Source organism: Bison bison, unplaced genomic scaffold, assembly GCF_000754665.1.
Source record: "Bison bison bison isolate TAMUID 2011002044 unplaced genomic scaffold, Bison_UMD1.0 scf7180017864286, whole genome shotgun sequence".
Taxonomy (NCBI): Eukaryota; Metazoa; Chordata; class Mammalia; order Artiodactyla; family Bovidae; genus Bison; species Bison bison.
Genome location: NW_011494858.1, coordinates 2,783,309 through 2,795,312, shown reverse-complemented (window position 1 = coordinate 2,795,312; position 12,004 = coordinate 2,783,309). Strand labels below are relative to the sequence as shown.

Genomic DNA, 12,004 nt, shown 5'->3' with positions numbered 1-12,004 from the left:
TTACCAATGCCCCACCTGGGAAGCCCTTACCACTGAGCCACCAGGGACTGAAAAACAGTGGGGAGAGGCAGATGTTTAAAAAAAGAGGGGGAAAAAAAAAGCACGGAATTACCTGATTTAATTGTGAAAGAACTACAAGGGGGAGAGTACAAAGTGCTCTGAGCGTGGCTCGTTTAAAAAAAAAAATCTAACCTATAAATCTAACCTAGACTGGGGAAGTCAAGAAGGATGGCTGAGATAGGACACAAGAATGAACTCTGGGCGAGTGAAATGGGAGGAAGGATTCCATCTGTGCCCCTGTGACTCCTCCGTCAGCGGCCAGACACACAGGAAGCACCCGGTTACTGCTCCCGGAGTCCGGGGATGCAAAGGCAGGTGGATGAACCGCAAGCGGATAAACATGAAAGCATGAAAGAATGACTGACGGACTGATGCGCCGACCGACGGAAGGGCGAGCGGCCAGACGGTACCGTTGAGGGGCGGCCACTTAGTAGAACCGCATGCTCTGCCTGGGGCCTAGGCAGGCCGAGGCCGGACAGCGGCATTTTGGGAAGCACCCGGGGCCCCGGAGCCGCGGGGCCGTACCGCCTCACTCACCCTTCGCTCCGCGGGCGGCGGGGACTGACCCCAGGTGAGGGGCAGAATGACCTCGGGCGGCGCGCGCCGGAAGTGGGGGGCGGCACTCCCCTCTAGGCCGCCCGGAGGACTGCAGCTCTGTGGCGGGGCCGCGGCGGGGTTCAGAGGACCATTGAGGGGACCGGGAGAAGGAGGGGTCTCTGGGTGGGACCTGGTGGGGACCGCCCGAGGTCGAAAACGGTTGACGGGAGACTGTAAGAGGAAAATAGAAATAGCGATAGAGCTTAGTGTAGCATCAAGGAGATAAAAATAGAACCGACCATCTGTAAATCTGGGGCAGAGGACCAGATTACATTCGCACACCGCGAACACGCTGTCTGCAAGGACAGTTCTCGAAGCTACAGGGCGGAGAGTGGGAGAAGGGGTCTTACCCCAGCGTGGCGAGAGTGTAAAGTGCAGAAACACCCCACCGTCGACTGCAAGGGCTTGGGATCCGGGATCCAGCAGAAGAAGGTCACTAATTTTCTCAAAGACTGCGGTACTCAAGCTGAGCCTTGCCGCAGACGGAGTAAAATGGAGATTTAGGAGTGCAGTGTTTCGTAGGTAGCGGCAGGAGCGAGAGCACAGCGGTGGGAAGCTCAGGGCCCGCTGGGGAATTAGCCCAGTATCTTGGTTGGGTGGATCCTAGGTTAAGGGATGGGTTGGCATCAGGTTTGGAGAGTTTCAAATGCCCTGCTAAGGAACCAGGAAAGCATTTAGTTAGCGGTGCAGGCCATTTACATGTGACATGGCCAGAATTGTAATTCTGGGGCAGTATCTGACAGTGCTTTGTAGACAGGATTAAAGGACAAAAGAGATGAAAGAGGACAGGCGGTTAAAAATGTAAACTCAGCAAGATTTGTGAGTATCTGAAAATATGACTAAAGATAGGGAAGAAACTTTACCAAGGGAGATCTTGTGGAAAAAGAAACAAGGCATTATAAAATACTAGTATCTGAGGGAATGAAGGGGTAGAGCTGGTAGAGAAAAGGAGCTTCTCAGGGAAGCTGGGCCCAGCTAGTTCAAACATCATAAAAGCCAGGAGAGCTCTCAGGAGAGGGAAGAAGTGACTAGGAGATGCTACAGAGAGCTGGAGAAGATGCTAACTAAGGTGATGCTAGAATTAAGGCGAAGGGCAGAAGAAGGGTCAGAGAGATGTTACCTATGGAATGTCCTTGCCTGGGGTTAAGAAGTGTATGGTAAGGCCCTGAGAATAGATAATGATTCCTTTCAAGAAATGTGATAATGCAGGAAGGAAAAAGAGAGGAAACTCGTTGGTCGAGGCAACAGAATTTTAAGGAGTTTGTTTTCTAAGGAGATTAGAGACCTAATTATATTTGTAGAATAAAGATAAAGAGTGAGTGGGGAGAAAAATTGAAGATAGAAGAATAGAGGACTAGTTGATGGGGAGAGAATAAGACTGGATAGGTCTCAGGAAGTAAGATGAAACACTATAATAAAAAATGGTACATTTAGTCTATGTTGTCATGCTCTGAATGTAGACCAACCAAGTAGTATCAGTAGGTGATGCTCGTTTTATAAGTAAATAAGTGCACTGTTTACTGAATTGTCACAAACTGAACACACTTGTGTTACTAGCACTCAGATGAAGAAACAATATTATCCATCCTCAGAAGTGCCTACTGCAGTCTCATCAAGCCACTACCCTCCTCTGGCCCTAAAAGATAGAAACTCCCCTAGAGGAGGGCATGGCAACCCACTCTAGTATTCTTGCCTGGAGAATTCCCATGGACAGAGGAGCCTGGCAGGCTACAGTCCATGGGGTTGCAAAGAGTTGGACACGACTGAGCGACAGCATAGCATACATACACTAAACCCTTAACATGATAGGTTAGTCTTGCCTATTTTTGTACTTTATGTAAATGGAACTCAATATGCGCTCTCTTAATTCAGCCTTCATTCAACACTGTGTGTGAAATTCATATTGCTTTCTGTAGATGTACACTGTACATTCTCATTTCTAGTAAGAATATATTGTGTGATTATGCCAATACTCAGACATTCTATTATTAGTGAACATTATTGAGAGTGAAGTATTTAACTCTCTAAATACATTATTTTTGGATGTTAAGGTAACCTTGTATTGCTAAGATAAATTCCACTTGATCATGATGTATAATTTTTACTATATTAATGGATTTAATTTACTCATATTTGATTGAGAATATTTGTGTCCATATTGTTAGAGATATTCATCTGTAGTTTCTTTTCCTGTGATATCTTTGTCTCACTTTGGTATCAGAGTAATTAATGGCCCCTTTTATTTTCTGGGAGAGATTGTGAAGGATTAATATTCACTTCCCTGATAGCTCAGTTGGTAAAGAATCCACCTGCAACACAGGAGACCCCAGTTCGATTCCTGGGTCGGGAAGATCCACTGGACAAGGGATAGGCTACTCACTCCAGTATTCTTGGGTTTCCTTTATGGCTCAGCTGGTAAAGAATCTACCTACAATGCAGGAAACCCCAGTTCGATCCTTGGGTTGGGAAGATCCCCTGGAGAAGGGAAAGACTACCCACTCTAGTATTCTGGTCCGGAGAATTCCATGGACTGTATAGTCCATGGGGTCCCAAAGACTCGGATGTGACTTTCAATATTCTTAAACTGTTTGATAGATTTCACTTGTGAAACCATCTAGGCCTGTGCTTTTCCTTGTTAGAAAAATTTTTATTATGATCTCAGTTTCTTTACTTTTCATACATTTATTGTTTTTCTTTTTCAGTTTTAGTAATTTATATAATTCTAAGTAGTTTGTCCATGTCACTTATGTTGTATAATGTGTTTGCATAAAGTTGTTTATAATAATCCCTGGTTGGGTTTAGTTGCTAAGTCGTGTCCGACTCTTGGAACCCCATGGACTGTAACCCACCAGGCTCCTCTGTCCATGGGATTTTCCAGGCAAGAATACTGGAGTAGATTGCCATTTCCTTCTCCAGGGGATCTTCCCAACCCAGGAATCGAACTCAGGTCTGCTGCATTGCAGGCAGATTCTTTACCGACTGAGGAATGAGGGAAATTTTTATAGGGTTAGTAGTGATGTCCCTTCTTCTTGGCTTTTGTTAATCTCTCTTTTTTCTTTAGTTGACCTAGTAAAGGCCAGCTATATACTAACAAAAATACCAATTTTGGGGGGAGCAGGTAGCACCCGCGCCAGGTCTTAGTTGTGGCACACAAGCTCTTTATGGAGCAGGATCTTCAGTTACCGGACGAGGGATCTAGTTGCCTGACCAGGGACAGGACTTGGGCCCTCTGCTTTGGGAGTGCAGTCTTAACCACTGAACCACTTGAAAAGTCCCTTGGTTTGATTTTTTTTTTTTCTGCTTTCGGTTTTATTAATTACTACACGACTCATTACTTCCTTCCGTCTGCTTCTTTTGGCTAAGTTTGCTCTTGACATTCAAGTTTCTCAAGATGGAAGCTTAGATTACTGATACGAGGTTTTCCTTTCTAAGATAGACATTTCAAAGCTAAAAAAATTTCCTCTTAAGCACTGCTGTACCTATACCTTACAAAATTTTAAATGTTGCATTTCATTTTCATTCAGTATGAAACTTAATTTCTCTTGTGATTTCTTTGAATTATAGGCTATTTAGATATGGGTTGTTTAATTTCCAAATATCTTAGAGTTTCCAAATTACTCTGTAGCCTGGAATGCTCTCTGGGCCAGTGGAAGTGAAGAGAAGTAAGTTGCTCAGTTGTGTCCAACTCTTTACGAGTCCATGGACTATACAGTCCATGGAATTCTCCAAGCCAGAATACTAGACTGGATAGCCTTTCCCTACTCCAGGGGATCTTCCAACCCAGGGACTGAACCCAGGTCTCTCACACTGTAGGTGTATTCTTTACCAACTGAGCCAACAGGGAAGCCCAAGAATACTGGAGTGGGGAGCCTATCCCTTCTCCAGCAGATCTTCCCAACCTGGGAATCGAACAGGGGTCTCCTGCATTGCAGGCAGACTCTTTAGCAGCTGAGCTATCAGGGAGTCTTTACCAGCTGAGTTACCAGCTGAGCTACTGGGCCAGTGGAATCCCTATCAACTGCAGTCTCTGGGCTGCACAGGTCCCATTGGCTTTGGAGCTGCTCTCAGTTGAGGTGGCCTTGGTGTCTCAACCCTCAGTAGTGGACCCACCCCCTGGGCACTCCATTGTCTGTGTGTAGAATCCCAGTAGAATCCCAAAAGTCTGACAGTCTTTCTTTATTTTGTCCTGTCTCTATCAAATTCAATCCAAGCTAGCAGTGTTTCTGGTGAGAACCATATTGGTCTTCTGTGGATATCAGAGGGATACACACAACTGGATACAAGGCTCTTCCATGGATCCTTCCTATGGATAACCCCCTTTCTATTCCTGGTTTCTGTTGAGATGGTTGATTGGGTCCATGAATCACCCATCTAACCTCTTCACTGAAAGGTTGTCCAGCTACACCGAAGGCCTTGTCTCTGGAGCATTCGATCTGTGTAAGCTGAGAATCTTCCAGATCTTTGAGTACTGACTCCTTTTCAATTTATCTCTTTCCTCTCAGATTTTTACTGTAATCAGCAAGAGAAAATCATCCATCTATACTTTACACCTTTTGCTTGATAATATCCTCAGTTAACTATCCAAGCTCATCACTTACAAGTTCTATTTTCTGTCCAACAGCAGAATATGATTCAGTCAAGTTCCTGCTACTTTATAAAAAGTATCACCTTTTTCTCCAGCTTCCAATAATGTTTTCTTCATTTCTGAGATGTCACCAGAAGTTTTTATGTTTGTTTGTTTGGGTGTTTTTTGTTTTGTTTTTTTTTTTTTTGGCCACACCACATGGCTTGTGAGATCTTAGTTCCCAGACCAGGGATTGAACCCCAGGCCTCAGCTGTGAAAGTGACAAGTCCTAACGGATGGACCACCAGAGAATTTGCCCCCACCAGAAGTATTTTTAATGCTCTTTATTTCTAGCAAAATTCTGTTCATGACAATATATGTATTCTCTAGGATGACAGAGGATTCCGCTTCTGAGCTTTTCATTTCCTCTGAGCCCTTGCCAGAGTCACCGTTAATGTCCATATTTCTACCAACAATCTCTATAGGGAGAGAAGGCCAAGGACTGGGACTTCCCTGGCCGTCTGCTGGTTGACTCTGCCCTTCCACTGCAGGGGGCATGGCTTCCATTCCTGGTCAGGGGACTAAAATCCTGAATGCTGCATGGCACGGCCAAGGAATGCCAGCAACCACCTTAAGTTAGGAGACTGGGGTGGAACTAGTCCTTCCCTAGAGCCTTCAGAGGATCATGGCCCTTGCTAACACCTTTGATTTGGGGTTTTAAGCTCCAGACTGTGACAGAATAAATTTTTATTGGGTTAAGCCACTCAGTTTGTGGTACTAGAAATGAGGTGCTGAACAAACACCTAAAAATGTACTTGTGGCTTTCAAACTGGGAAATGACCAGAAGCTGGAGTTCTGAGATTGATGATACCAAGTCTAGGATGCCTGGAAGAGATTGTGTCCATACAAAGACCTGTATGCAAATGTTCATGGCCCCTTTATTCCTAATAGTGAAAAAAACTATAGATAACCCAAATGCCTATCAACTGGTGAATGGATAAACAAACTGTGGTGTGTACATCCAATGGTATGTCATTCAGCAACAAAAGGGAGGAGTGGGCTGCTGATACAGCAATATAGCTAAATCTCAAAATAATAATGCTTAGTGAAAGAAGTTTGAGTGCAAAAAAGAGTGCATTCTGTTTGAGTCCACGTAAATAACTCTAGAAAATGTTAACTATAATAACAGAAAGCAGAATAGTGGTTGGGGGCTGTGGCAACAAAGGGAGGGATTACCAAGGGAAGGAGGAAACTTTTGGGAATATGTTCATAATTTTCATTATGGTGATGGTTGTATACATAGGACAAAACTCACCAAATTGTATACTTTAAATATTTGCTGATTATCGTATGCCTGTTATACCTCATTGTGTGTTTAAAAAAAAAAAAGGCATTTGCACTCCCTACTTGGAAGTGCTGGACCCAAAAAAGGAGTCCTTACATTTGCTCTTACATAATGTTTCTTACATTTCATCAGGGTCTCATTCACATCCCTAAGATTTCATTAATTGGAACAGGTTCTAGGGGTGAAAGACAAAGTCCTCTTCCTCTACCTCAATCATCACTTCAGCCAACCACCATTTTCCCAGACCTATACCTTTTCTTCTGACATCTTAACTCACATGTCTTACCGGTCTCAATAATTCTATTATTTCCTATTTCTATATCCCCTCCTCCTCCCGCCCTCACCCTTACTTCCCAAGATATTTCCAAGGACACAGCAATATCCTTTCCTACCCTGATGCCCTCTCCCGCCCCCTTTCAGGTCCTTCTCACCCTGATCCTTCAGCCACAACGAGGAGTGTATTGGCAAGCAAACAGTTTAGAAAGAGACAGCCATGGCCTTTCTTAACAGCAAAGTAGATGCAAATCCAGCTTTCTAGCAAGTCAGGGATGAATTCCTGAGCACTGTTTTTAAGGCAGCAGTTCTCAAAGTGTGGCCCCAGGATCACCTGAGAACCTGCGCCCCCACGGCAGACCTACTGAGTCGGAAGCTGGGATGGGGCCCAGCAATCAATTTTAATAGAGGCATGTCGGTGTTCTGGGGTGGAGGGAAACCTGAGAGACAGGAAGAAAGACTGGAAGCTTACCGTGTGTATCTGATTGACAGATTTGGGGACTCGAGACTGGGTGTGGAGTGGGTGGGGAGACATTAACAAAGGAGAAAGATAGTTAAGGAAGAGCTCATTATGTAGTCAGAAAATCTACCCTGCCCCAGAGAGCTCTCTCGAAAGATGATTTCCGACATTTACGCCAGGAACTGGCAGACAGGGCCCTAGCTGAGGCCAGTTCCGCGGATGTTCAGGGGTTAAATCTCGGCAACTCCCCGCCCCCACCCCACCCCACCTCGCCGCTCCCGCCTCGCGCGTGCGCGCGTGCGAGGCCTCGGGCCATAGAGCTAAGCAAGCCTCCCAGATTCCTAGAGCGGACAGCGCGATGGCGGGTTTACCGGGTGGGAGGCTTGACGACGACCTGGAGAACACATTAAGGTATGGATGATGTCGGCTCACGGATGGCAGAGGAACTCGGGCGATCTGGGCTGCCCAGCGGCCTCGCAGCGCCGCCAGGGAACCGTGTACGGTTCCTTGAGTCTATAGGGAGTCGAGGCTGCCGCCGTGGCCCCCAGGCTCGGCTCCTGGGCACTGGGAGCAAGCTGGTCGGTGCTTGGCCTGGTGTGCTTTGGGTACCCGGCCAGTCGTTGACCGGCTTGGGTTCTACTGAATGAACATTAGAAACTTTGGAAGCAAGTGGAATCCAGAAGCTTGGATGCAGCCGCACGAATCAGCCGACGAAGGTGTGAGTGTGAGAACAGGAGGGAGGAACAGATGATGATAGATGTCTCAGTAGTGTCATTTGGGTGTAGGAAGGGCAGCGAATAACATAGAGCTAACCGCTAGGGCAGAATTCTGAAATTCCCTTCCCTGCGTTATGTTTCCCATTATATCCTTAGTTTGGTAGCATTAACCCCCGGATTATTTTTTTAAAATCTCTAGACTTGGAATGGAGACTACATGTCCAAGACGGGTGGTATACACTGTTGATACACTGTGTAAAATAGATAACTAATAAAAAAAAGTAGGTGTGATGAGAACGTACTGTATAGCTCAGCAAACTCTCCTTAATGTTCTGTGGTAACCTATATGGAAAGAAGTCCAAAAGGGACCTCCCTAACTAACCCTGTCTGCTGGATGATGAGGGAGGAAGCATAGTAAATTTGAAAGAAAAGCACTTGAAAGTTAAATGAGATTTTACTTTCTCCTTAACGTCTTTTATATCCAGAGGATGTTTTTGCTGGTCTAGTCTCAGAAATTATATCTTCAGTCTCTGCAATGATTCCCTTCCAAGTCCAATGGTGCCCAGTTGCCTCCAGGCCCCAGACTTCTATGTGAACAAGAAAAGCTCACTGAGGAAATGGTAATTCTTCAGTTGCTCCCTGAGATGTCATGTCCAGTTGCTGTCTATGGAGACTCAGTTCAGTTATGAGTCTTAAAAACACCTGTCAGGTGAGAAGCAGTGTGTATCTTTTTTAATGGTTGGGGGAGGGGGCGGTTTGGGGTTACCTTACTATGTTAGTATCTTCCGGTGCTGTTGGTATTTCTCATTGCCAATGCCCTTCCCTGTATTAGGCAGTACTATCTCTTTTTTCACAAAAGAAAAAACATTGTTTTGTGTTCTGAGCTCCTGGCTTTATTGTACATTCTTGCATATGTAAATTTACATATTGTAAATTCTCCTGGCATTCCTTCCTCTCCTCCATTTTTCCCATTATAATCACCTTACCACCAAGCTGTCAGTATTCTGTATTTCCCCGGGGGATACTACCTGTGACCTAATCAAAGAAGCCTTTGCCCTCAGGGAGTTTACATTCTAGTTGCAGGGAAAGGAAATATATAAATATACAGTATACTATCCGTTGTGGCTCAGCTGGTAAAGAATTCACCTGCAGTGCTGGAGACCTGGGTTCGATCCCTGGGTTGGGGAGATCCCCTAGAGAAGGGAAAGGCTACCCACTCCAGTATTCTGGCCTGGAGAATTCCATGGACCGTATAGTCCATGGGGTCGCAAACAGCTGGACAGGACTGAGCGACTTTCACTTTCACTTAACTTTCACATATAGTATCAGATACTGATAATGGTTATGGAGAATGTATCAGAATTCTGGCAGGAAACAGATGGCTCATTCAAACTGGATAATTCAGATTTCATGAAGAGGCCGGAAAGGATTATAGAAATCAACAAGGGATGGAGAAGAGCCTACACAAAGTCTAAGCTGATAGAACTATCTTCTGTCACCCATTCCACATTGCCCTTACCTTCTGCCAGCATCTCAGTGGCACAGAGTTCTTTATCTAGTCAAATAACATAAACCTTCTTTCCTAGATGATATAAGTCCTTGGTGACCCTGTCTCTTTCAGGTTCCTTTGGTGTACCATTGACAGGGCCTATTAGACATGAGAGAACTAATGGGCACCCCCGTGAAGTCCTCTGAGTTCCAGTAGCAGCAACCATTTCCCCACTGGGTAAATGGGGAATGCTGGCCAGAATGACTGGCCAGCAGAGTGACCCCATCTCTGCCTGCTGGTTTGGCAGTTTGAGGAGCCCAAAATACAGAAGCAGGAAACAGTCTCAACTTCAAATTTAATAAAATTATGACTTTGTCCCATGGTAGAAGTATTTTTCCTTTGAGAATCAGAATCCTAAACCCACCAAGCCCAAGATTGTAGGGATACGAAGCAAAAATAATGTAAGTGAATTATGAGGTATAGAGTTAGAGACATTATTACTTTCTCTTCTGCCCTTGGCTCCTATATCCATGTATTATGGCCATGGGGAATATATAGCGCTGTTTATCATCCTGTAGTTTATTGCATATATTGCATCCCATATGACAGAACCTCAAAGTTATCAAGGTGTTGTTGCCCAGCTGGTACCATAACTGAACCTTCTTTTAATCATTCCACCATTATCATCATCCACTTAAATGTAGATGGTGGGACATATGATAAGGCCCATGAGTTATATGTGTATGAACTCACTGCTGAACTTCCTTCCCTGTAAAATAACTCCTTTGGCGATAATACTATATAGAATACTGTGATAAGAAATACAGCATTCTCTTAAGTCAATGTACATTTTTATCTGGACTGTGTATATAGTCCTTTGAAAACAAATGGTTGCCCTCTCCATAATAAAAGGGGTTAGGTATAGTGAATCTGTCCCCAAGTGGCTACCTACTTTCTCTCTAGAGAATGGTACCTTATTAGGGCCTTAGCAGTTGGCCTCTTGGGCACATAGAAATTATTCTAGGCATATCAACCTTCATAAGTGGAGGTCCGTATTGTTGAGCCCTTATATAGCCTCCGTCTGTGCTGCCGTGACCACTTTGTGCATGAATCCGTTGGGCAAACACTGCATTGGTAAAAAGGCTGATTGATATCATAATATGGATCGCCGTGTCCATCTGATTGAGAGGCTTCTCCACAGAAAATGCCCTTTGGTAGGATTCACATGGGCCACTAACTTAGTAGTGGTTCCTGCTTTGGTTCATCCTCATACTTTTCCTCCAGAATCTTTATTTCTCATCTTGCTCAGTCTTATTCTTCCCAGGTACCTAAGTAATCAGATGGGCTTCCCTGGTGGCTCACCAGTAAAGAATCTGCCTGCCAACGCAGGACATGCGGGTTTGATCCCTGTGTCAGGAAGATCCCCTAGAGAAGGAAATGGCAACCCACTCCAGTATTCTTGCCTGGGAAACTCCATGGACAGAGGAACCTGGCAGGCTACAGTCCATGGGGTCGCAAAGAGTTGGACACAACTTGGCGACTAAACAACAACAATGAGTAATCAGATAACCCATTAGTTACTACCCATGAATTGTCAATACATGTATCTTAGGCTATGTTACCTAAGTAGACATGGAAAGTAGACAACCAGGTATATACCTGAAATTCTGCCCACTGGAAGGATTTGCCTTTACCAGCGTGTTTGAGGCAACCTCTGAGTAGAGGTATAAGCTGGTGCCCATACACTGGGCAGACCCATCTCTGCATTTTCCTCCTGTGTTAACTGGTAATAGGGAACTCCCATGGGACCATGAATATAGGTTGAGGAGGTGTGGCAGTGGAGCAATAGGAACAGGAATGGGAATCTGAGCCACTAGCGCATGGAATTTACTTGTCTTTCAGATTTGCTTTTATGATGGAATACTGGTTTATATGTTCAGTTCTATGAATTGATGGATCAAATAACAACTGGTACACAGTGGTCACTTTGTAATAGTTATTTGGTACCCTATGGTCAAGCATTAAGTCCCTAATAGTGCTCAAGAGCAAGCCAAGATCTGCTTTTCACTTAGAAAATTGTTGGTAGAAGGAAGTATGGCCTTATTCCACTATGTTCTCTCTTTTTTTAATATTTATTTTTATTTATTTGGCTGTGCCAGGTCTTAGTTGCGACATGGGGGATCTTTAGTTGTGGCATGCCAGCTCTTAGTTGCAGCATGTGGGATCTAGTTCCCTGACCAGGGATCGAACCCAGACTCCCTGAATTGGGAGCATGGAGTCTTAGTCACTAGACCACCAGGGAAGTCCCTTCACTGTGGTTCTCTTACAGAGGCTTTCAAAGAGTCTCCATACAGCAACCATGACTGCTCCTGACACTTCCAGTACCATTGGTTATCCTGGTTAATGAAGTCATGTGACAGGACAGCTTGCATCGCAACATGGTCCTACTGTAGAACCTTTTTTTATTCTCCTGTTAGTCACTCAGTCATGTCCGACTCTG

At 44.8% G+C, this 12,004-nt stretch overlaps 2 protein-coding genes across 2 annotated transcripts in view; one reads left to right on the top strand and one right to left on the bottom strand.

Moving 5' to 3' along the window:
- Positions 1-629, bottom strand: part of ZSCAN30 (zinc finger and SCAN domain containing 30) — an 18,319-nt gene extending 17,690 nt beyond the window's left edge. The window contains exon 1 of the mRNA XM_010849759.1: positions 598-629. The gene's annotated coding sequence lies outside the window, so the exon portion shown is untranslated. The remainder of the gene's footprint in view (positions 1-597) is intronic.
- A 6,984-nt stretch (positions 630-7,613) lies between these two features.
- Positions 7,614-12,004, top strand: part of LOC104995776 (zinc finger protein 271-like) — a 12,736-nt gene continuing 8,345 nt past the window's right edge. The window contains 2 exon segments of the mRNA XM_010849760.1: positions 7,614-7,710; positions 8,501-8,724. Of these exon segments, the coding sequence (XP_010848062.1) occupies positions 8,682-8,724 (43 nt within the window). The 5' untranslated portion in view covers positions 7,614-7,710; positions 8,501-8,681.